This window comes from Serinus canaria, chromosome 20, assembly GCF_022539315.1.
Source record: "Serinus canaria isolate serCan28SL12 chromosome 20, serCan2020, whole genome shotgun sequence".
Classification (NCBI taxonomy): domain Eukaryota; kingdom Metazoa; phylum Chordata; class Aves; order Passeriformes; family Fringillidae; genus Serinus; species Serinus canaria.
In genome coordinates this window covers 10,471,055-10,497,539 of record NC_066333.1, presented here as the reverse complement: position 1 = coordinate 10,497,539, position 26,485 = coordinate 10,471,055, and the positions used below count along the sequence as shown (strand labels likewise).

Genomic DNA, 26,485 nt, shown 5'->3' with positions numbered 1-26,485 from the left:
CAAGCCACTCTGTTGTGTTCTCCCTATTTAAAAATTCCCTGGTTTTACCTTGTACTATTCCTCAGCTTTTTCTTGCTTTGCAGCCCTGCAACACCACAGAGCGTTTTGACTCCTCAGTCACTCTGATCACATTTTATTAGTTCTGTTGGGTAAAATTTTCCAAAGCTTGCAAAGCCAGCCAGGTACCTAACATCCTTAAATTTGCATTCATGCTTTATTTTTCAGCTCTCAAGGAGCAGGGCATGTAGAGCTTTGACACGGACTCCTCGGGAACGAGGGGTTTTGGCAAGGCTGATGCATTTGTGTGTGTTTCGTGGCTCATTCTCCTCCTCTGAGGGCAGTAACTTGGTTAGCTTTTAGTCAAACTTTTTCTTCCCTGTCAGCTGATGTGTTCTGGAAGCTCATGCACTTGCCAAATCTGACAATTTTTCTTACTAATTGACTCTAATGCGAACTGCTCTATGCAGCCCCACTGCTAGCTGATAAAAACAAAAAGTAATGAATTTTTGCTTAACTAGCTGATTTAATTAAAATGTTTTATACTGTACTTGTAGGGTTTCTATAAATGGAGAGGTAATTTTGTTTAATGAGTTCCTAACCAAACATAACATTCCTGATTGTACGTAGCCAGATTTGATAAAGGTCACAAACGCTGCAATTCCACTGTTTGCTTTTGGAAGTCATGATGATCAAACAGCTTGCTTGGGTCCTGGAAATATCCTGTCAGGATTGGTTCCCTCTATTCCTGTTTATACCAGAAATTATTACTCTAGTTTTAGGAGCAGAGGGGGTTCTCCTCTGTATTTGAACACTGTTCATTATCTTTAAAGTGGAAGTGTACTGCCAAAATCCCATCTCATTGTCAATTAGTGGCTTCTCTGCAAACACATTAATTTAATGCCCCTGCTGAAGAGCTGTGTATGTTGGAACATCTTGCTGCTAAAACAATAGTTTTCAGAGCTCTTTGACACAAATCATTCATGAATGGCAATTTATGCCATGATGGTAATGGGATGTGACATGCAGCTATCTTTGATTAAATTTACCACAGCTTACAACTGTTAGTAAATAAAGCTAATACAGACAGTCGTCTCAGAGTTCTAGAGGGTGGATAAGGAGAAAAACAGATTATGGATTCCTTACCTGTGCAGTTCCTAAATAATAGCTGCACATAGCACAACTATAATAAATTAAAGTCTAAAATAAAAAGTCTGATCTTTTTAAAACTACTTTTTTTTCCTGTCTTCAACTTTAGCAACTTCAGCAATGACCTAAATAAAAAAGGAATCAATTACTGTAAAATAAATAAATTTGCTGTTTGTTCTGCAACCCTTTCATTCTACTGTATGAGAACACAAAACAGAATATCTTTCTATACTGAAAGATCAAAAACTGGAGAAATGGTGCATTTTGGGAAAAAAGGGTTCATTCGTCCTCCACTGCCATCCCTGATGTCAGCAAAATGTTGTTTCCTTAGAACAGAATTCATGCAAATGTTTATTTTGCACTGCTCTCATGTTCCCTTTGTTAAAGAACTAAGCTCTATTTTCATTGTCTTATTTTCTGTTTGGTAAATATAATTTTCTCCTGTCCTTTCTGCAGCTACCATGGAAACAAGCAAAAATGCTTCAGATTAAATATTTTTTTAATAGATTCTTTTTTTTCCCTGGTAGAAAATGGTAGCAGTTTTCAAAATGTATATTGATATAGGAGATGAAGGGAAATATTGTTTGAGCAATGGACTAAAGGTGGACTTTGTATCCCCTTGTATTGACAAAAATATATTAAAAACACGTTGCCTCAGTTCAACCCTATGAGGGACACTAGAAGCAAAGCAACCCAGGTATTATTTCTTTCCTGAAAAATGTCTAGTGTGAAATGTTAAAGATCCTCGGAAAATAACAAGGCTGGCATATAAATAAAACAGGTTAAATCATGAATCATTTTGATACCTGGAAAATAAAGGCCTTATTTCCCTTCCTCCAATTGCAGGTACTTTTTATTGCAAATGCAAGCATAATATATTTTAGTGCCGAAGCATTTCATTTTTCGGGTTGAGCCCTATGAAATTATTAATCTCCAACAAACGTACCCTAAGACTCACTCGTTATTTATATGCAGGGAATGGCGGCTTATTTACCCAAACATTAGAGTGATCCAAAATGTTCAGCTAAGCAGGAACACAAAATATGATATTATATTATGTAAATGGGTTTGAGATACGCTCTGCTGGATAATAACTTCCAGATGTCTCCGTAGCCAGAGGCTGACGGATATCAAAGGCAGGTTGGCTGGGAGGGGAGACAAGCCAGCTGGCGAGGCTGGCTACTGCTAAGTGTAGCGGAAGGTGGGAGCTGGTGTTTCTTCACACTCACTGCTTTTATTTGTGGGCTAGTGAAGAGCCAGTGGCTCGTAGCCTTCTTGTCACGAGCAGCGTAGGGCTGGAGGGGCTGCTGGCATCCCACGTGTCCTCTTCTGTCAGGGGATTATTTATCAACCCCTTTCACGAGTAGAGGTTGGGTTTAGTCTGAGTCTCCCAGTAAATGAAAGGCTGACGAGCCACAGACCAGCACTGACAGGAGATTATAGACTCACTAAATGGCTTTTCCAACTTATCCTTTATTCCCAGTGCCAGGAATGTCCCTGAGCTCTCAACACTGTGGTGTGAATGGAGTTAGTTGAAGCTCCCTGCAGCCTCACTAGTTTGGAGTAAGGTGTCCTGAAGGTGTTGGGTTCTGAAGTCTTCCCAATGCAGCAGGTTGTGTTCACCATCCCTAAAGGCAATTCTAGACTGAAAAGGGACTGGAAATGACTCCTGGGAGATTCCACTGGAGCTGCTGTCATGGACTCCAAGATACCCCTACACCTTCTGTGAAGCAGGCTGGGAGAGGAAAGTTCTTTTCACAATCCCTAAAAATTGTGAAAAAATTGGGATTGTGATTGAGGCTGCACCTCCTGCAACCTCGCATTGCTTTCTGAAAGCTTGATCTGCCATCTCAGTGAAAGGTTTCTGATGGACTTCTGCATGTTTTTAATTGATTTCAATAATAGCAAAAAAAAAAAATAACCAATTCAAAAAAGTGGTAAGAGGAATTGCAGGGCAGATTCTGCCACTCTGAGCTGCAGTTGATCCTCAGCTCTTCAGCTGCCCTATCAAATGCAGGGAGGATGGTCTCCAGGAGGCTCTGCCTCTGCCCTGCAACTGCTCATAACAAATGTTAGAGTTGCACATTCCAGAGAAAGAAGTGTTTATCAGCAGAAGATACAAGGGCTGTGTTATGATTTGCCAGTGCTGGCAGTGTCCATGTGTGTCCCAGTTATGGGCCAGAAGCCCGCTGGAAGAGACATGGGATAACTCAGAGCCAAGTGTCAATCCCAGGCTTGCATAATTTGGGTTTTAAATAGTTCAGCCAGCACAGGACTGCCCAGCTTCACCAGCAAGCTCTGAAAGATTCTGCCCCAATACAAATATTAAGGCATTAGATCCTGCTGAATCCAAACTCTCCTAACAAGTTTACACCCCAGCATGGGCTCTTCTCCTGTTGTTTCTCTTCATCCCACACTTTGTAATTACTTTTCCCCCTTGATCTTGAAGGTTTTCATCTGTTTTGGCTCAGCTGTATTTCTCTAGCTTATCAGTGTCCTAAAGTGATAGACAGGCGTAATTACTGAATTATCTATTTTATATCCTCCTGTAATTATCTTTGTGTTACCAAAGCCCATGCTCACATGTTCCATGTTTAGAGTTTGATCCTGTTGTAACGAGTTATAAATGTCACCCTGTAATTTTTGGAATGGAGAGTGGATTTCACTTTCCCCTGGGCACGTATTTCATGGATTGCCTGGTGCTGCATACCACCATTTTTGTGACATATATAAGAGAGTCACAAAAACAATGGCAGGGAAACCACCCCAAAGCAGCAGCACTAAAGGTGCTTGACTTAATGTTGTGAAGGACTATGGACAGTTTGTGTTCTGGTGGCACTACAAAAGGTGGAGGAATATTTTATCTTATGAAAATGTGTCTGAGATTCCATGAAGCATGTGGCCAGAAAAGGAGCAGTTATCATCTCAGTAAAAACTGTTCCCCAGCAAAACTAGAATTAGAAGCTATATTTTAGAATTAATTTAATTTGGTCATAATCTGCTTTTGAGTTGAACGTTAGATTCTTGCAAACTCAGAAACACAGGAGAATTTTCTGGGGCTCACAGTTCAACAATGCTGTTATTCCAGATATGTTATGGGATGTTTCAGTCAGACATCTGAATAGTTCTGGCATTTATACTCACCAGACTTTGTTACTGCATTTGTCTCACAGCTTTTAAGCAGCAGAAAACATGTACAACATATTTAAACAACACCAGAGAAATTAAGGTCAAGAGAATGCATTGTCAACAAATGAAGATAAAAAAGAGCTGTTGTTTAAAAAAAGATGAAATTTCTTGTTGCAAGATGCTTTTGAAATTCTACATATCAAACTCAAGAGTCATGTTGATGATTTATTCTAATATAGGAAAACATCATCAAGAGTGACAAGCAAGCTAGTCACTGTCTAGTCACCTGCCAGCAAGTATTTCATACAGACTAAAAAGGCTGGTATTGCCTTGCTGAGCTGACACTAATTATTTCAGTATACAGGGAGCTTTGGGACTCGTGTTAATTCTCAAGTCTGTCTTTAGTTCAGACTCATTCCACTGTGTAAACTCAGAAGAGCACAAATTATTTGACCATCCTTTCATAATCTGTCCCCATGCTCACTTGCCAATTATATAAACTGATCCAAATACCTGCTCTCAAAGGATTCCCATTTGGGAATCACAAGCCAATTTAAAAAAATAGGGGATATCCACTATTCTGTGGCTCATGTCTCATAGTTCTGTTTCATGTTGTCATTTATTTTCTTCTTTAGATAAGATTGAGTTTATCAGTGTTCAGAAAAGATACCTTTCTGTCAGTAAATAATAATAATTTTTAAATGAAACCTCTCTTGGATATATATTTACATCCCATGGGAAGGAGGAGGTCAGTAGTTCCTACCAGTATTCTGACCATCCCAAGAAGTCTTCTTCTGCCACACCATGATCGTGTTTCTTTGTTTATTGCCCACTTCAGTGAGCATTTTAAGAGCAACATCTAAATATTGAACATGGAACAGTGATTTTTTTAAAGGTGTGGAAACAGCACTTAGTTGAACACAACCCACATTGTGAGTGTGAGACAGAACCTGAAGAACGTGCCTCTGTGTGTGACTGAAAAGACCATATTTGTCTGTTCTGTGAAAATTCAGCTCTGGAACAGGCTTGTTTTTAAGTTTTGCAGTAAAAATAGCTGCATTTTGGCACAAATGCTTCCAATCCTTGCAGCCAGTGGATGTCTGCCCTCCAGAGGTAGCAGAGATCAGAGCCATGACCAGGCTGTGAGAATGGACTCCTTACTGCTGTGCCCAGCTCACAGGATCTCCAGCCTTCCTGGAGAAGGTCCACACAGCCTTCCTGGAGAAGCTCTGGAGCCACATCTCAGCTTAACTTCCATTTACTGTTTAGTTTTCATCTCCTGTGTAGTCTGGAGGTGATTGCCTGTTTCTTTACCTCCCGATCAGGAATTGAAATGTGCTAATAGGTGGATTTACATCAAACCAGAAGGCCTGAAGCAATGATTCCCACTGAAATCAGTGCCTACAGAGAACTGCTTGGAGGGTGTTTGGGTTTTTATGTTTGGAGTAAGACTAAAAGTGAATGTGGCTTGAAATGGCAGGAGCCTCAGAAAATGCTTTGATAGCTTTTCCTGCATTGCTCTTGTGTGTTGGGGCATTGGGTTTGGGGTGAGTGGGTTTTTTGGTTTTGTTTTTTTTTTTTTTTTGAGAAAAATAGCTGAAAATTTTAACATTCAGAGAACAGTATTCCCACTGGATCTTACCTCAAATGAAAAGAATGTGACTTGCAGTCTTTGTGATTTATGAAAGTTTAAACATTTTCTGGTGGGAGTACAGGTCACCATATGGTAACAAAAGCCCTTGCTAGTTATCTTTTCTGCAGACTTTCAGAAGTAATTGCTGGAATCCTAGAAGACCACAGAGTATTGAAGTATTGGGACTGCATAACCTCTGAAGAGCCTTCCCAAATCTACATTTCATTGATTCATCCATTCTATAAGGCATAAATTTTCTAATAGTGAGCCAGTCTCTCTAAGTCAAAACCATGGTCCCACCATTTCCATTTTTATTCATAGCACTGTAACATTTCCAACACCAAAGTATTCCAATTCAGAGAATCCATAGTTAAAAAAAAAATCACAAAGAAGAACTCAAAGTCACACCAAATAATGAAAATTTACTGTGCCTGAGATCTATTACACTTCCCAGGCAGCGTGGGGTGTGTATTTTGGGATTTGTGTTCAAAACCCAGCTCTCATATAAAGATCATTTGTTATGAAGCACTAAAAGTCTGAACTAATGCACCTTTGCAGCCAAGAGGCTGAATTTTCCTCTGGCTGGGGTTGGGTTTGTGTGGCAGAATACTTTTGCAGAACCACAGACTGCAGGTTTTTGTAGCCCTGCTCGTGCTCAATACCAGACTATAAAGCTGGACCCATGAAATGGACTGTAAAGGAATCCTTTCCCATTCTTTGTGTTCTGGTAGATTGCACTTAAAGGAAGTTTTCAGCGACTTCTTTACTCCAGTTCTCTGCTGCATCTCCTTGCAGCTGGTGTAATGAAGACAATCCATTCTGGGAGGCATCTTGACTTGGGAGTGACAGCTCCATTTATTTGTGAATGTTTAGTTGAGGTGGTGTTAGGTCACAGGTTGGACTTGATGATCTGCAAGGTTTTTTCCAACCTAGCTGATTCTCTGATTCTGTGTTTCTGTGAAAAGGAAGCAGCAGCAGGGCTGCCAGTAAACACGTTGTGTCTTTGTTCCGCATGGCCGTTTGTGCCACTGTTGGACAGGTCCTAAGAAGTGAGCAAGAAGCTAACTGGCTGTGCTTTCTTCTTCCCAAAACAGCCCAAAGGAAGGAAGGCACTGCCTGGGGAGCTGGTGCAGCAGCAGAGTGACACCCTGCTGCCGTGGCGGCAGCACCAGAGTGCCAACGGGCTGCGGCGGCAGAAGCGGGACTGGGTCATCCCACCCATCAACGTGCCCGAGAACTCCCGAGGGCCCTTCCCGCAGCAGCTGGTCCGGGTGAGTTAAAGAACAAATACTGGCAATAGTGCTAATAATAATGGTGACCTTGTGATGGCTCTGCTGAAGCAGTAGGTGTGGGAAGCCTGGCTCCAAGCACAGGCTCTCTGCTCTCCCTCCCTCCTGCAGGAATGGTTGCCTTTTCCATGCTGCTCCAAAGCTCCTCGCCCCAGTTTCCCTGCCCAGCTGACGGCAGCCTAATCGCCTCCTTCCAGCCAGTCCCTCCTGAGACACCGGCGCTGCTGCCAGGATGGCACTTTGCCCACGCTCTCATCCAAAGAGCGGCTGCAGGTGTAAAAGCTGGGCTGGGTGGCACCCAGCAACAAGGGTGCTGCATCCTTCCCTTGCCATCCCTCCCTCCCGCGCCCATCCCGCTGCAGATGCCCGGGGGAGGTTGGCTGCCTGCCGCCGCTGCAGATGGATCCACCAGCCTCCCCTGTGTTGCTACTTTCTTTCTTCACAAGGATAATCTCCGAGATCAAGTTTACCCATGTGGTTTTCTGTGATGATTACGGGATGACAGGAAAAGAAAAGGAAGGGAAAAGGAGTGTGTTACAGAGACATTTGGTTGATTTATTGTTGCTGTTGATAAGTGTTAGCGAAATACAAACACATGTTGCTATTCCTCTTGTGAGTGCTGGTTTTGGGTTTTTGGAGCAGTCAAATGATTAGCTGTGAAAAAAAAAAATTAAAAAAAAATAGTAAAACTCTCTGGCAGACATTTGCAGCTAGCTCTTCCCTTGGAAGAAAATGGCAACAATATAAAAATTCCAAAGTTATTTCAAGTAGCAGTGGTGTGTCATTGGCATCCCTTCTCAGGAAGTTCCTTTAGCCCTTTTGAAGCAGGACTAAATGTGCCTGGATTCACATGAATTGCATCGTTACCTGTTTCTGTGTCGGGGAGGTAGGGGCATGTTCCCAATTCAGTCAGGGATTGTTGAAGCTTGGATTATTGGTGTCATTTCTCTGTGCAATTAGGGAGTGAAAAAAGGACTAAGAAGTGCCAGGTGGCAAATATTCTTATGTCTGTCCTGGAAAACCAGGGAGGGAAGGGAAGCCAGGGAGTCTTTGTGTGGTCAGCGGTGCAGGGTACAGAGTAACCCATTAATGTGTTGTCCTACTAAGCTGTAGAAATGTCTGAAGAGGAGAATAACCTGATGTCTCAAAAATGCCTTTCTAAATTAATAATTTAGATTAAATCTTGAATTCCTGTGAAAAATAAAGGGTAGTACTTACAAAATGAACTGGTGCTCTCTTCCATTCCCTACTGATTTCCTTTGAGTTTTGACTAGACAGCAAGAGGACAACTTGGCACCAGCTTACCATGGCAAATTTGTTGATTTATAAGGACTGAAATCTCTGTGGCACTTTTTACCCTACAGTCTGGAGATGAAACAGAAGGACTCGACTATGCAAAATTCTAATATTAATGGAAATGACAAATAATAAATTTTATATAGGTACTGAAGAATTTATATTCCTCACTTAGACTACCAGTAACCTTGGAGAGATAACCTGGCTTATGGAAATACAGAACTCCCAGATTTGTAGCAATATATTCCATTGCAGTTTTCAAATAAGGATGCTAGAGGAAACACGGAAAATAAAGTGAAAATGGGGTGGGAAATTAAAAAAACAAACTGGCTTACAAGGGGCTGTTTTCCTCTTCACCTGACATACAGAAAGCATCATTATGACAGGGAAGATCATACAAAGAGTGCAACTTGATTAAGCGTGAGACCCCTGATGTTTCAGGCTTGGGTTGAGTTTCTGCTCCTCTGCAGCATCTGGCCCTTTTGCCAGCCCTGAATGTGAAGCTTGAGTGATTCCTATCAGGAGTTACAGCTCCCTCTGTTAGACTTTGCTCTTTAATTATCCAGAATAGGACAAATCAACATCTTCAAAGACCAGCACTATCTGATTATTTCCATCCACATAATCTTCAGATTGCCCTGGAGCGTTTTGTGTCTCCTAGATCTAGGTAAGAGTTTTGATCTGATTTTCCATGCTTTTGCTTGCTGGGCACTGAATATTTTTGTGTTCATCTGCTCACAAACTGGAACCAGAAGTGCACATGTGAAGTTGCAGCTCAGCTCTCATTTGTACAGAAGCAGGTCTGTCACCTTGTTCTCTGCTGTTTTATATAAAACATTCAAACCTACCGCTGGTTCTTGGACACTGAACCTTTTTTGGTCCTGAAAGACCAGCCTGAGCTTACATTTTGTAGGTATAACTCATGGAAATCAGTCCCTCCATAGTGCTGTCTTTGGTTCTGGCTTCCTCCAAGGAGAGGAAGGGATGGCATGAAAAATCCTATCACTAAAAAACCAAAAAGCCCAACCAGAAGTACATTTTCATAGAACCACTTGCTGTTTGCGTTTTTATAGGTCAGACTAATTTGAAATGCATAGGCAAATCTTTCAGGTTCCCTCCTACTCCTGCTTCCTATTGTGAAGGTAAAAATTCCATTTTATGGAAGTTGATTAGTTACTTGTCAGTATTTTTAGCAAGGCTGTGCCTGAATGAAGTTTAAATCATAGCAAAGGTGAATGCAGCTTGATGGGAGCCACATACCTCGAAAGGCAGCCCTGTCTGGTTCAGCTGGGATCAACTGTAATTCTCTGCTCATTAAACCATTTCATTCTGATAAAATACGTTAAATGAAAAAGGTTTTGGAGAAAAAAAGAAAAAAGGAACATTATCCCTGCCAAAAAAACCCTTCTGTTAATTACAGGGTTTTTTCTTTCTGAGGAACATCCGTGTTTGTTCATATACATCAACCACACTAACTAGGAAAAATAATAGCTGAAAAAATAATAATAGGAATTTCTAATTAATTTTGGCTGCTGAAAAGATTTACTTACTCTTTGAAGAGTTTAAATTAACATCTGACATTTATAAGCTAAAAAAAATTTGTTAGTGTATAAAAATGTTTTGTAAATTCTGCTTTTGTCTTGAGCTGAGAAAACAGTTATCAAAATTTATTGATATACGCTTATTTATTTTGGAAACATTTATGAAAATCTCGAGTTTAATTTCCTTCTGCTTCACTTCCACCTTTGTACTAGGAATAATATTGTGCATGCTGTGAAATATTTCACTGTTGTGAGGCTAATTTCATTACTAATTGTCAGGTACTCTCATTATTATAACTGAAGTCCATAAAAATGCCTATTAAAAATACAAAAATAATATGAAATCCCCCTCCTTTTCCAAGCAAATGACTCATGCAGGCACACTGATCAGCTAAGATAATATATTAAATAGTTGCACCCTTGCTGAGCTCTGTCTATTTTCTCACTGACTCATCCTTTTTAGCTACACGCGTAGCTAATTCTTAATTATCTATTATCTAATTATCTATTAGCTTATCTTGTATTCCATCCTCTTTTGAACTTCAAAAAGAATCTCAGTTTTGGATCCACAAGCCAGTCTCCAGCTGCTTCTAATGGGAATCTTGACTCAGTTTTCAAGGCAAGTCTTGGTCCATCTCAATGGACTGCATGAAAATAATTAATTTAAAGAAACCAGCCTTGTGCAGAATTGGCCTTTGGTCATCTTTGACATGCTTAGATAATGGGCTTCTCTGTCAACCACTGCAGCTATGTTCTCCTTTGTGAGGGCTCCAGACTTTCAGTTCCTCTCCAGGACCTTTGCAGAGCTCTTAGAGCCTCCCATCTTGCACTTCATAGACCCTGATTTTTCCAGCTTGCCTTTATTAAGCATAAAACTGAAAATTTTATTATTTTCCTGTTAGATATTATACGATAAACAACTTGTTCATTCTCATTATAGCAGCATGAAAATCCCCTGACCAAGACAGGATCTTGGTGCTCTCACAAGCTGCCTTGATTGCTGCTGCTGGCACAGCGTGGGCTCCCGTATCTGAGCACCAGTGATCTCAGCCACAAGAATACTGGAAATAACCTGGTGTGTGTAACAGGGAGTAAGAGGGAAGGATGCATTTTATGTAAATTTAATCAGAAAGTCCTGAAGTGGCTTGGAAAGCTGGCAGAATACAATATACCTGAAGACTCTTGTGCTGTTGCTTAGCAGAGGTGTCGTTGTCAGGTCGGCTTTCTGGCAGCATGGGGCATGTTAAGGGAGCAGAGAGCTCCTCTTGACACACTGCAAAACCCTGTGGTGGACTCATGGGTGGGTTTAGCACATCTTAACCTATCCTGTGACATTGAATATTTTGTATGAAGAAAGTTGGTAGCACAGTTTCCAGCTCAACAGCCTGTTTGTGAGCCACAGCCCACCCTGGCTCAGGAATTGGGTGAGACAGCTCTCCAAAGTCTGAAATCCTGGTGCTGGAGACACACAAGGCACACTGAGCTGTGAAATCCCTGCCAGCTTGGACCATCAGGCCTCAGTGCTGCCATCTCCTTTGCTCCTCATGGCTGTTTCAGCGTGTGCCTTTGCACTGTTTTAAATAGTTTTATTGTAGGAAATCCCTCTTGCCTCCTCTATCACAGCGTTGCTCACTGCTGTGAAATTGGCAGTGCAGAATCCATTAGCTCCCAGCTGCAAGACAGATGGCATCTGTCTGTGGTGAGAGAAGGTTTGTTGAGAAAAGGCCTTGCAAATGCTTCCCAAAGGACATCAGACCTTACTTTTCCTGAGAGAGATGCAGACAGCATTGATTACAAATAGACCTAGATCTTCCTTGTTCTCCACAGAAACAGCTGTTTCTTTTGCTTTACCAGCCACACACACACTCAAAGAAAAAAAAATTTCTAGTTCTGCTCTCCGTGCACCTCATCTTTGTGATGCCCTGTGAGTGAGCATCATCAGCTGAAATTCAGAAATGAGAGGATTTGGTCTTTATTGTGACACTCAGAAGAGGATAAGGAGCAAGCCCAGAGGGTGGAGAGGAAATGGGACATTGTGCAGGTTGGGGTGCTCTGGAGAGTCACAGCCTTTCTGTAAAAGATGGCTCAAGGATGTAGATTGAGGCAGCTCTTGATTCAGCTGCAGTTTCACACCACTAACCAACCTGGCACCAAAGAAGGAAAGATGAGCAAGAAAATGGTTCACTAAATGTTCTTCTTGCCATGGTCTTGGCTATGGTATTGATTTCTCCTCTGTGTGTGTGTTACCAAACCAGGACTCACATATTACTCACAGAATGAATGGACAAAGTGAAATATGACACAGTGCTTCTTCCTTGATGTGTCCATTTGAAATTCCTTCAAAACCTACAGTCTGAAGCAAATTCCTAAATGTAATCCATGTTGTATGTACTGCTCAAAGGACATCCCTTTGTTTGCATTCTCCCTGATGATGCCATTCTCAGTTTCCAGCATTCAGCAGAAGAGAAGGACAGATCCTGATGTAAATCTGCCAGAGCTGGTGGGGCTACCCCAGTGTGTGCCCTTTGGGAATCTGGGTTGAAGGAAGCAGATGCCCAGTGCTTTATGGGCTTTCCATGCACACGCACATCCAGCATTGTGGATTGAAAAGTGCAGCTACAGCACAAATGCTCCATTTAAAATTCTCTTACAACAGCATTCAAGCCTATACTGTAATTATACATATTGTATTTCCTTGTATTCAGACCCATAGGGAATTTATATTGTCCTTGCTAAAGCCAGAGGGACTGAAGGAAAGCAGTCATTTAATGATTCAGCTGTCTTGGGCTCTATGATTTAATCAATCATATGAAAGAAATTTTTAGATTCTTTGTGTTTAGAGTTCTCTTGTCTGAGCAGAAAATGTTCCCTTTTTGAATTGCTTTAATAGCTGTATTTATGCAGCTGAAAGTTCCTTAAGAAATGAAAGTAAAATCAAATTGCTGAGAATGCCTAGATAATTTATCGGAGAATATTCAATTAGAATATATTAATATTTTAGATTTCCATCATTAATTTAATATTCAGAGATTTAATTTAGTCGTTGAATTGCTGTAGTGCCATGCGTGGGTAGATTGTTAGGCTGAGTGCTTAAAACACCTGCCACAAATGGGTGAATCTCACTTTGATTCCCAAGAGCACAAATGCCTTTCTACTGACATAAGTCTTGCAGCAAAAACTCAGACACTAAATCTTGCCTGTGCTCTGCATTTTTCCATAATTGCAGAAAGGAATAATACAATCTTCTAGCAGAAATAAATGCAAGAGCCTGATTTATTTATGCATTCAAATCCAGACTGAGGGGGAATTTGGTGCTCTGTGGTTCTGAGTTTGTCAATGTATTACTGAAAAATTTCATTTTGCCAGACTGGCCTTGTCACTTACTCAAGGAGAACCGTCGTAAGTGAGGTTGGGATTTAAAGGTGATTGACACTTTGCAGGCAGATATCAAGGACTCCTATTGCCCAGTTCAGCTAAAAAAGCTGCCCTTGAGTTTTTGCCGTTTTCCAGGATACTTTGGGAATAGTAACATGAGTGGAAAAATGCCCCACTAAATCATAAAATGCCATTTGATTAGAAGTGATAAATCTTTGAATGCGACATCCCAGTTGCATGAAGGAAATGGAACCGTTTTTAATTTCTCACACAACATAAAAGCTGAGATCCTCAGAAGCCACTGGAAGCAGTGAGACTGCTCCCACTGATTGAGAAGTATCAGCATGATATTTCAGAAGTCTCAAAAATCATTGATAATATTTATTATTAACTTCAAGTCATTAATTTCGGGTACAGCAAGTCGGACTGGGAGGAGGCTGGGAGAACAGACCTGTGGTCTGACCTCGTGGTTGATGTTTCAAACTGTTCTGCAGTCACTCAGCATCCCCTGAGGCAGTGGGGTGGGATATACTAGCAGTGGTTTGTGACCCTACTACCAATGACTGCTGGTTAAATACAAATTGTGAGTGAGAGACAGGGAATGATAGAATTGTTTAGGTTGGGAAGGGACCTTTAAGATCCTCACGTCCAGCTGTGATCCATACAGCCTTTGCTTAGGTATTTTTCCATGCAGGATCTGACTTTTTCACCCTGCCTGGATCACTGAGGATGGTCTTTCACAGATAAGAACCCGAGGCAGGGAAGCCGAGTGGTTTTGAGACCACAGAGCTGTTACCATGGCCATGGGCAGCACTCTGGTTATCAGCATCAGGACCTGTCCTTGGGTTATTTGAAGAATCTCATAATGGACTCGGATTTTAATGGAGTGGTCAGAAATCTTCTGCTGATGGTTACAGTCACATTATTCCATGTCTGAGTCCACCTGTGCATCGTGTCTGTTACACACAGCTCTGTTTTCACAGCCATGCAAAGGTGCTTCTCTGCTCTCTGCTGGCTCCCCACCAATTCCTCCTCCACCACCACCCCCATCCAGCCCACACCTTTTAGCTCCAGCTTCACATCAGGAGCAAGAGATTCAGGAAGCACAGAAGGATAACTACCCCTCAAATTGTCATCACAGGCATACTGCAAAAGAGTTCATCAGTCACTCCAAAGAGTATTTAGCTATAATACCCCATTGCACATATTGCAACATATCATTACCTCCCATCCTCTCCAGAAAGTGAGATAACTGTAATAGCCACTCAGGCTGGCTGTCATTACGTGTACAGGCAAAGGCAGGAAGGCATAGTCAGAGCTAATGCACACAGCTCATGAAAGCTATTGAAAATCTGTGAAGACAGTGTACACAAAAACAGTGGGTTAATTTGCTTAGAAAAGAGCTTTGGTTTTGCTCCTGCCTTTTCCAAAGTAAAACAGTAATAATGAAAAAAGCTGAGACGGAACAAAGAACTCACAATCTGCCTCTTTGCTGCAGGAGTTCATTCTTTAACACTCAGCACCCACATTAGGTGAGTGTGGGACTTGGCTTCCTTGATGGGTTGAAATGGAGTCCCAAAGACAGAGCGGTGCTGTGTGGGTGTGAGTTTGGATTTGCAGAATGATGGTGCAGATATAACCTTGACAGCTAGGCTGTTGATGAAATTCACTGTAGCAGGCTGGGTTGAGATAGGAAAAGAAAAATCCTACAGTTTTTATTTCCTTACTAGTGCATATGTTCTTGATAGTCTGCACCAATGAAGAATTAAATACAGCACCCTGAAATTTCAGATGTCAGCTTTTAAGATTTTGAAGAATTTACTCTTGGGCTAATTTTAAGCTCTCACTGCTGTGGGTAATTGTTTTTTTTTTAATAACAGCTGAGATTTTCAGTGATAAAGGTGTCACCATCCAGATCCTTTCTTAACTGTCTCTAATGCAGGCTGATGAAAGGTGTGTAAGCCCATGGCTACATGATGGGGCAGCAAAGAGTGGATATGTAGTGGTTCACCAGTTTCATTAAAGGCCCCATTTCTTTGCAGTTTTTCCTTTCCCATAATTCTTACCATATTTTAATAATTACCATATTTATAATAACATTCATATTTGTTTCTAATTTCCTTAATTTAAAGGACATTTTCCTCCTATCCGAACAGTTAGACAACTTAAAAAGCAAACAAACAAAACCTTGGATTATATTAAGGGAAACATTTTGCCCAAGGCAATTTGGATATCTGCAGATGGTGGTACTGAACATTTTGGCCCTTGTTCAGCAGAGATTTTAAGAATGTGCCTAAGTTTGAGCCTTTAAGTAATTCCAGTGGCTCTTCAGAATATATTTGTTGACTGGAAACTAAGGTCATGAATAATGCCTTACTGGATTAATGCCCCCAGCATTGTGGAGAACTAACCTCTTTGGCCATGTTTCTAGTTTTTATTAGATTCCCAATTTTAATTACGCTTCTCTGAGTGTACTGGTAGTGCACAGGCAGCACACCCTGAGCTGTGCACACACATCAGCCTTTGCATATGTCCTTTTTTTCCTAACAGACACCAGAACCTGCCTTGAAAAGCCACCCAGTAGACCTTGTTTGCATTTTTTTGGCACTGGGTAAAGAGAGCTGAATTCTTTCCCCTCCCTGAACCAACTCATGCATCCCCTAAGACCCCCACAGCTGCTGAACCTGCCAAGTACTCATCCTTGCCATAGCAAACCACCTGGCCCTGCCCTCCCCATGCAAAGTTTTATCTGAGGAATTCCCTTTTAGGAACCAGGTTTTGGAAACCAGGAATCTCTGTGACTCAAGCTGTAAGCTCCTAAACCTAGAAGTTTCTCATGGAAATATTAACAGACCCCTAAATGCCATAGTGCTGGTGGCATTGCTGGGACATTGGCCTTCCTGGCTCCTCTTCCACTCGTGATCTCTGCTCATTTTAATCAAAACATCATGACCTGAGGAGGGTTTTGTATCTGTGCTTGGGTTTTTAGCCCTTTTGGGCTGTTTTTCAGTTGACTTATTTGTTTGGTTTGTGCTTCGAGGCTTTGCGAGCTGTAACATTTATTTAAACAAAGAACCTAATTTTCTTGTTGTTAAAAGAGGGACAGTTTAAGCAAGAAGAAAAACTGTGTGGGCTTGTTGTTTCTGTCTGAGAAATGAAAGGCATGCTTTGTGTTCTGGAAAGATTGGAGATGGAGCCCGTGGTTTGAACCTTCAGGGGAACTGGTAGTGCGTGTCCCCCTCTGCGAGTTAAACTGCTCTGTGGAAGAGGCAGAGCTGCAGTGTCCCCATTAGTGCAGGACTATGAAAAATTCAGTGGGAATGGCCAATTTTCCTTATTTCCAAGTCACTGCAGAAAGCTATGGCAGCTGAAAGGCAGAGTTTCTGACCACACTGTGAGTTATTTGGAGTTATTTCTGAAGTAACATCACTGGAAGGGAGCATATTAGTAGGGAGAGGAAAGGAAACTAAGATTAAGGATCTGCACTAAAAAGTGTTGCTAGTTAATCCAAGCCCTCGGAAGGGATTTGTGTGAGTTGGAAAACAAAAATAAATGTTTGGCCAGCTTACATTTTCAGTGGTGTGGTTTGCAGTGAAGTGATGACACAATTTACTTACAAGTAAGTGGCATTCAACTGCCTCTAACAAAAAGAAATTACAGTAGAAGAATCAGACATCATCAGAGCATAAATCTTTCATGGAAGATTATAGCAGTTATTTATTATTTGAAAGCAAAGAATTGAGAAGCAAGGTGGCATTTTCTTTCAGTCGTGGGAAATGCACCCTGTAATGTCTCCATGGAAAAAAGGAAAATGCTGCACCAAAGTGTTCCCATTCAGCTCAATGGCAAAAGCACTATTAGTTAGCATCTGGTTTTGCAGGGAAACTCCTGTTAAAGGAGGAATTTAAATATCGGAGGAAGCATTTCTAACAACTGTCTGGGCTTACCGAATATTTTTCAGACAGTGCTGTGTTCATGGCACAGGCTTTTGTATGCTAAAGGAAAAGGCAATTCAGAATTTATGAAACAGCTGCTGTGTCTTTTGAGCACCTAAGGGACAGGATGACACAACACATGTATTTCTGAAGTCATTGGAAAGAAACAACCCAACAACTTTCTGTACTTCCTTTTGAACTGCAACCCATGGTATCTGCAAGCATTAAATCATTTTCTTTTAATTTTTTAATTAGACATGAATACAAAATGTAACATTTGGGTATAACATGCTATCAGGAAATCAGCTCTTTTTCTCCTCCTTCTGTATCCATTCAGTTGTTAAATGTCCCCCCTCCCTTCCTTTTTTTTTAACCTCTTGTTCTTAATGAGACTTCCTCCTTCTCCCCGTGAATCTTTATGTAGGCAACCTTAGCTCTTGATTAATCAGTAATTAGGGAAGGAGTCATACTGATTTCAAGCCTTTAGTATCATACTCTGCAGCTGAAATTCAAAACTAAAATCTGAAGGGAAGCTATAGTGTCAATATTATGCTCTGTATAACCATATGATGACAAAAATCACATCAGAGTCAGACCAGGCATATCTATTTATATAGGCACAAATCTGTCCTGCTTGATAGCGAGTGTAACACAATCATAATTCTCTCCCACGGCTGCTTTCTCACACATTCCCTGCCTTTGTCACCATCAGCATTCAATATTTCGCCTTAAAGTTTACTACACCCTCTGTCATCTCATCTGACACGAACTGCTTCACCTCACTCCGTGTTTGCTGAGCACTTAGGGCTCAATTCAAAGTTTAATGAGCCCTCATTAACCTCCATGAGCTTTGGATCAAACCCTTGTAGTCTAATATGGAAATAATGCCGGGGTATTATGGAGTTAAAAGCTGCCATGCAGTGGTCTGAGGATAAAGTCACTGCGGGCGGGCTGCTTAATGGGGTATTAATTGGATAGAGGGTGCTCCTAAGTACTGAGCACTGAGTGTGCATGTTGCTGAAAGAAGGGAGTAAATGCTCAGTGGTGTGATCCTAAACTAAGGTTGAGGTTCCCTTTGCATCTGTGCTGTAACTCTGCTTCAGCCTTTGGGGAGTTAGTGCTGATGGGGAGGAGATTTCTGGCCCAGGTTGATGGGTGCTGTCACTCACGGGTCATCTCTCCTCTCATCCTCCTGCTCTGAAGTTGTGCCTGTCTTGGCTCCATCAAAATCATTCTTCCAGAAACTCACTGTTAGCAAAAAGGTGGTGTCGTTGGAAGGGAGATGCTAATTCCACAGCACAGCTTTTGCATTTCCTCTTTTTCTCTTCTCTGGGGTAAGGTGCTTTCAACACAACATTTAAAGTAACCCAAAATGTTGTGTGGCCTGAGCTCTTGGTGCCAGTCAGCCCCCTAGCAAGGCTGTTTCTCTATTCCTCTGGACTACTTGGAATATCCCCTGGAGCTCTGCTGGTCAAAGACCTCCACCAAGTCACATCAAAGCAGCATATATTCAATATCTTAGTCTGTTCCTTGGGTTTACCCTTTTTGAACCCAAAATACTGTTAATTCTTGAAGAAGCTCCATTTCTTCCTCAGGCAGCATGCAGAGGATGATCAGGAACAGCAAAGAACATGTCCTTGTTGGCACAGATTCCCTCAAGGGCTGAAGGGTACCTGGGTCCCTTAGCAGCTCCTGCTGCATGCCCAGGGCCACCACGGCGGGGACACCAGGCTGCTGCTGCCCCTTCTGAGCTGGAACTGCCTCTACAGTGTGGAGGGTTTGGGAACTGTGACATCATCTCTCCAGCAGAGAAGTGGGGCTGGTTCCTTTCATTTATTTATCTTAGATATTCTCTGTGCTTCTTGCCTTTTCGAAGAGCTGTTCCTTTCCTTCTGTGAAGCCACAGATGCAACACATCCTGTCTTCCTCCATGCAGCCAAGTGCTTTTCCCTTTGGGCTGGTGACAAGCCACTCATTTCCTCCATATAGCTAAGGAAAAAAAGAACAATCACATATGCAACCATTACAGAAATGTTTTTCTGGAAACTCTCAATCCATATCTCCATAAGACATGTCCCCATTCTCTGTAATTTTTAAGCAAAAGGCTGTGTAATAGCTGTCTCTGTTCTGCCTGTGTGCCAGCCTGCAGTTCCTGCCTATCCTAATCCCATATGGGAGCGAGGCTTGAACATACATGATAGGAAAGGTTATGAAATTCTGCTTGATTTGCTGCTCTCCTTTTTATTCTTCAATTGATCAAGCAGCTGCTAAAATAAGCCTTCCATTGGAGGAGTTCCATAATGCCCTCCCCTCTGGAGCAATACTGCAGCCTGTATACCTCCCTTCTTTGTGTCTGCACATTTCCTGTTCTTGTCTCCTGTTCCACCTTTTTGGGTCTTGCTTTCACATTTTTGTTTTTGCTGTAGTGTGTTCCCATCTTTCCAGACGTTTTCTCTGTCTCAGGTGGTCCCTGTCCCAGGATCAGGAGTCAGTCACAATCCCTGATAACTCTGAGGTTGGCTGTCTCCAGTTCTTATACCATCAGTTCCAAACCTTTCTTCTCAGTAGGAAATATTTAAAAAAAAAATAAAAAAACCCCACAACACCTTGACTTGTGGTGTTTCCAGAAATTGAGAATGTAAATACAGAGCAATCTGTGATGAAACCTGGAGCATTCCCACTGTCATCTCTCCATGGATTTATGTACCAGTTAAATGTGTTTTCCTACAGGACAGTGTGGGTGGAAGTGTGGACATTTCACAACCGAGGGTGTTGCTTTAAGGGCTGAATCAAAGTGTGGGAGATTTCATTAATCTTTTCCATTCAGTTTTTCTGATTGAGCTTTTTTTATTTATAATTATATGTCTGTCTGATTGAGAAAGCTATTTATCCCTTCAATGATGAATTATCAAGAAGAAAGGATGGACAGGATGCTTTTAAAGCCTTTCAGCCCCATAGTTGTAGCCACTTATACTGATAGCTTGCACTGGAAAATGGAATGTGAATCAGAGAAAACATGGGAAATAATAGGAGGAAAATTCAGAATCCATTTCTGATGAGTTTATATTAAACCCAAAGATCTTCCACTTCATAGAGAAATTATTTAAGTTTTATGCAGCTTTTGAGATTATGACAAGCTGAACAACTTGTTCTGGCTTGGTGCTCAAGCACCATATGGTACTACTTCAGCAATTTGATGTGATATTATGAATAAGAGTGCATGAGTAGTGAAATGTTTGGGGTTTTTATATCATCTTGGCCTTCTGCAATAGACATTAAAAATGAATTCTGTTTAGAGTAAGAGAAGGGGGAAAAAAAAAGCCCAGACCTGCAGGTTTCAATAGCATAATTGCAGCAAGCAAGTGGATAATGAATCTGTGGTGATTAGGAAACCAGTTGCTGACAGGATCTCTTGGACAGGTGGGGACAAGCCATGTTCTACAGGCCCTGTTCTCCTTTCAGGTTTTCTCTGGTACAATGCTTGTATTACCTTTAAAGAAAAATCTTTATATGCTATTATCTGTGTTCAGGACTAGCGGTTTGCAAATGATTGTTATGCAAGTGGAAATTGACTTTGTAAAAATAAAATCTAAGGCAAAGCTTTTAATCTCAGACAAGTATATGGAAGCAATAGTCAGGAAAAGGTAATGATAAAATCTCAGTGTCCCTGTCTGAAGAAGGGCCATCACTCCTCCCTGTGTTTCTTGCCCACTAGTTAAAGGACTTTGCTTCCTCAAATTTTGTTGCTAAAAGCAGTTCATGGATAGCAGGATGTGGCTGCCAGTTTTGGAGGATGAAGTAATGTGGAGATGGGAGGTCTGGTACAATTCACTGTCCCTGGTCTCCCTTAGTGTGCCAGTGTGTACTGAATTCTAAAGATAAATCCCACCCCTACCAATATATATGTATATTTTATATATGTGATAGATTTGAACTAATGGTGGGTATAAATCATACATCTGGTGTGCCCAGAGAGGATGGGACTGGTCCACCAGTACAGATCTCATGGGAGGAATCTCTGGCAGGCAGGGGGTGGCACAGGCTCTGCCTGAGGATTCACTGGAATAGCTAGTGGGTCTGAACACCTGCCTGGAAAATTTGGCTCAGTTTCTTACTCTGAATTACAGCTACATTAGTAGAATTTTAAGAGACAAATGCTGCTTTGAATGCAAACTGTTCATATGGAAAAATGTCTGATTTTTATAGTAATTTTGGGATTTGTCTTGTCTGGATGTTTCCCTGAATTTGTTTTTCAAATGGCTTTTGGTTCAGAATGGAGCTTTAGTTTGTAGTGTGGATAGTGCCTCCATTCCACAGAGCTGACTGGTTTTCACTATCTGCTTTGCATTGTTTTTTTTGCCCTGAGAATTTCTTTCTTCTTGTTCTTAATATATTCCCAGGTGGAATTTTGTTTCTGGAAAAAAAAAAATCTTTCATCGCTGCAGTGATTTTTAGCAGTTGTATCCTTTTATGCATCATTCTCACACAGTGTGAACATTTTAACCTTTTCTTAATTATTAGCATTTCCATTCCTGCCGTTCATTAATCTGTGCTGGGCAAGGACCATGATGTGTTGCCCAAGGATGCAGCTGTGGAGCTGCTCAGTTCCTGCTCGGTGGAAACCTCAGCCTACAGAGATTTTCATGGAGCATCTACCATTTCGCTTTTGAAGTCTGAACCTAGAACTGATTTATTTATTTTTTAATGGAGAGGTTGGCTCACTGTCCTGCTGTGTTTATCTGCTTTAGTTATATATGTGAAAATGTTGTATAAATCCAAGCTGCTGTTACCTGCACTCAGATAGTAAATGGTGTGTAGCATATTCTTACCACAAGTACACAAAACCAGTTATTCCTGACACCTGGTAAAATCTAAAACAAAAAACTGATGGAAATTAAGCAGTAAATTCCCAACAAAGTTAAGGTCCAGCCCCTCTTCCTCTGGCTACATTTCCCACTTATAAATGGAATTGTGGCTGCATCTGCAGCTTTTGCTGCCTGGATTTCCTCCTCAGGTATTTAGTAGTACGTGCTCTCAGACTTCAGTTCACAACTGAATTGCAGGCACAAATGCTGCTGATACCAGGGGAGCCTAAATGACTCTGCAAAAGTCAGAAAGGAAATCCTGGGTATACTTGAGAGCAGACTTTCCCAAATCCCCCAAGTAATCCCTCCACCTTAGGTTTTTTGCATTTGCTCTGGAGTCGTTAAGATGTTGCTGGTGGTAACTTGAGCTGATAGATATTTCTACAAAATCTAGTTTTAAAAATAACATCCAGCCAAACTGAAACTTATTTCAAGTATTCACATTCCATGATGTTATCAGTAGTACTATACTTCTCATAATCAGCAAAGGCCCTAGTTTTCAAAATGTGACTGTATTTTGGCAAAATTAAGATTCTAATTTTTATGTAGGTTTTGTTCTTCATTAATTTTCTGCCGATAAAAAAAATCCCACTTTCTAAATGGCTTTTATTTAGAATACAGTTCATTGGTGCTTCTGGAATATTGGTTTGCAATTCTCATATTCATTTAACCCCAGCTTTCCAAGCTATATGTAGTGAAAACATAACCACTTTCCTCTTGGTTACAGTACTTAGTGTTTTTTAAGTCTAGTACTGGGCAAACTGTGCTGGGTTTTATGTTGATGATAAAGCTTTAATTGCACTTCTGAAATCCTCATCATGTGTAAAACAGTACCACTAAGTTAAATGGGAGCATCATCCCATAAAAACCAGGCAGCCTGGAGTATGATTAAGAGACAGCAATTTTTCCTTATTCGGACCAGCATGGTTTCAGTTTTCATACTTTGCTTTCCAGCACTTCACCTCTGCTCACACACATGTATTCCCTACTACTGTCCATACAGCCTCCTAAATTCATCCCCCTCTCTACTGCATGGAAACTGCAAAAACTCTACAAACAGTCTGTAATTTCCCCGAGATTCCTCTGCTGCCAGGCCATGTCTGAACAGCTTGATGGCTTGGCACCTCCATGGTGTTTTGCTGTGAACGGGTGGCAGGAGGTGGCGAGAAGGTGGCATCACATGGAGAGGAGGTGGCACCACGTGGAGAGGAGGTGGCACCACATGGAGAGAAGGTGGCACCATGGGGAAAGAAGGTGGCACCACATGGCGAGGAGGTGGCACCACGTGGAAAGAAGGTGGCACCACGTGGTGAGGAGGTGGCACCACATGGTGAGAAGGTGGCACCACGTGGTGAGAAGGTGGCACCACGTGGTGAGAAGGTGGCACCACGTGGTGAGGAGGTGGCACCACGTGGTGAGAAGGTGGCACCACGTGTCAAGGAGGTGGCACCACGTGGTGAGAAGGTGGCACCACGTGGTGAGGAGGTGGCACCACATGGTGAGAAGGTGGCACCACGTGTCAAGGAGGTGGCACCACCTGTCCTTTTCAGGGAGGAGCAGTTTGACCCTCAGCTCCTTGTTTCCATGCCTGATGTGGGGAGCTGTTGCACATACAGAATGATATTGGCTGCGTGGCAGCGAAGCAAAACCTTCTTGAGAATTCTTAGGTAGTGGGAAATAGGAAGAGGAAAAATGTGAATATTGTTAAAAATCCACTTTTTTGGGCAGGTGCTAAAGCTGCACCTGTCAGTGAGCACTAAAAGGGCTTAGTTCACTTGACTGAGCATTACTCGGGGGAGATTTTGGGCCAAGTTTCCATCCTTGCCAACAGTTTCTTTCTCCACTGTAATTCATTAATTAGCAGCTATACCTGTTTACATAATGAAGTGCCAGAAAGCTTTTATCAGTGTGTTGCCATCTGAAATGTCACAGTGTTCTCTTGATCAGATTAGAAATGTCTGACCAGAAAGTCTCCAGTATTTCAGGGCATTGCATGTGACTCATGAGAGGGAACAGTTAATGATGGTGACAGTGAAAAAGTCAGACCAGGCACATTTTCTACAGTGTAATTTCCCATTACTCAAATATTTGAAAGTCAAAATAAAATTAATACTTCCGTGCACGCAGGGCCTAAGTTTAAACTTGTGTTCTCAAACGAGATGTTTTAATTCTGTTCCTCTGTCATGCTTAGAAACAAAAAACTAGCCCAGACTCCAGCCCTGTTAGACCCCTAACTAGTTTATAATAAATGTGGAGATGCCAGGATTACCATCCCCAGATGTGGAGCACAGCTTGCACTGGAGCCCTGGTAATAAGTTTCTATAGGTATGTACATACAGATTCCTGTAACACTGGTTGGAGAAAGATGCAGAGCTACCATCTTGGAGTATATTTAGATGGGTTTTTACTTTCTCTTTGTCAAGGGCCTGTCTCTGTTGTGATGTGATTGGAGATTAATTTCAGTGAATATTAGTATTTAAAAGGATTTTCCCCTCATCTTTCCCTTAATCCCTTTTTGCTGAATGTATGCTTCATTTCATTCTGTTCTATGCTGAGATTTGTTGAAAGGGATGGAGAAGAGTTTGTATTTCCCTTTTTGGCAGCCTGAGCTCTATGTGGTTTGTGTGAATTCTTCTTTCAGGAGAGAACATTTAAAGGCAAGAACTCCTCTTTGTGCCTGTGGAAGGGTAAAATCAAGCCTCTCCTACGGCGCGTTTCAAAGCGTTTCACTAGGAAACAAGAGCATTTTGCATTCACATATCCTAACCAGGATTCATTTTGAAGAGGCTTGAAGGCAGTGACAAATAGAGGGATTTTATAATGTGTAACTCGGCTGAACTGCCAGGGTTCTGCAGAGAGGCATCCTTTGTGCAAAGCTAAAAATGTCATAGGCTAGAATGAAGTAATAGCATAAAGTAAATTTCTGAGATTTTCCTTTAAAAATATGCTTCAAGTATTCACAATAGAGCTGTGCTTTTAAAGCAGTCAGACCTATCCCCTAGAGATTAATTAGTAGTTCAGTGCTTGATTTTGAAAAGGAGAAGATGGTAAAGGTGGCTGCATTGAAAAACTTGTCAAATGTCTTGAAAATGCTTGGAGAGAATCAGCAGCAAGAAGAGTCTGCAAGGGAGCAGAAGGATGTCCAGAGACACCCAAACCCACTGTGGAGAGGGTGGCATCACCCTGTTGGGTTTAGCACAGGTTCTCTTTGGCACACAGGCTCTGCTGAGCCCCTCCCTATCCACTTTGGGACTCTCACATCAGTGACTGCTTTCCTTTCAGTCTGGGATTGTTGTGTCCTCTGGCCGTCACAGCAGAGCTGTAGGGCAAGACACCAAATCCTCCCCGTGCTCCAACCTCTGCCATCCTGAGAAAACAGGTCAGCATCTGATCCCAAAACGTGTTACTGTTGAACTTAGCTGTTAGTCCAGAAGGAAGAAACAACATCAAACCAAAGAGCTCAGCTTTGTGAAGGGTTTAACACGCTCTTACAGTGACCTCCTGTGGAACAGAGCAGACACCTTGCTGCCCTGCACTGGGGCAGGGACACTTTTCCCACAGCCCACGGCCCCTCACATCCTGCATGGCTCTGCCAAACACTCCCACACGCTTCCTTACTCTTCTCAGGCAAGATGTGGATTTCTTTCTAGCTGAATGAACTCTCACCTTCAGAAAAGACATCTCTGATTAGTGTTTCAGAGCCACGGGCTGCTCAGTGTGTGCGAGGCCAGAGCCAGCACTTGCCTTCAGCAGTTCAACTACCCAACCTTGTTCTTTGCACGATGGTTTTAATAAATGTTATATCAGTTTTAATATCATGAGTGTTTCATTTACAAGGTGATGATGTGTTTGTAGAGCATGCAATGCATTTCATTTAGCAGTTACATGCACTGAGGGATGCAGTGAATAAAATATTACTTTAAAATTAGATGATTTCTTTAATTCTATACACAGGCTCTCTGGGTTAATTCATATTGCATCTAACTCAAGCGGTGATGTAGCTTCTGTAACCTACTTCTTCATGCATTGTAATTCTTTCCATTGTGTTGTCCAGTGAATTTTATGAGTATTATTTGCTAATATGTTCATTTTATTTGAATAAGAAAGCGAGTCATTCCAATGCAGTGACTGATCATGCTGTGAAATTAGATTTTGAGAGCAGCCTGTAAAGGGAAATAGTCTGTTTGCTTTTTTAGGGAACTGTTGCCCCTGTGGTGTTGGCTTTGCCTTTGTGAGAGTGTCTGTAGTGCTAGAGCCACTCCAGGGGAGAGGTGCA

At 41.7% G+C, this 26,485-nt stretch overlaps 1 protein-coding gene across 1 annotated transcript in view; it reads left to right on the top strand.

The window, feature by feature from the left end:
• CDH4 (cadherin 4) overlaps positions 1-26,485 on the top strand; it is a 410,770-nt gene that overhangs the window by 254,129 nt on the left and 130,156 nt on the right. The window contains exon 4 of the mRNA XM_050982105.1: positions 7,003-7,179. Coding sequence (XP_050838062.1) covers positions 7,003-7,179 — 177 coding nt within the window. The remainder of the gene's footprint in view (positions 1-7,002; positions 7,180-26,485) is intronic.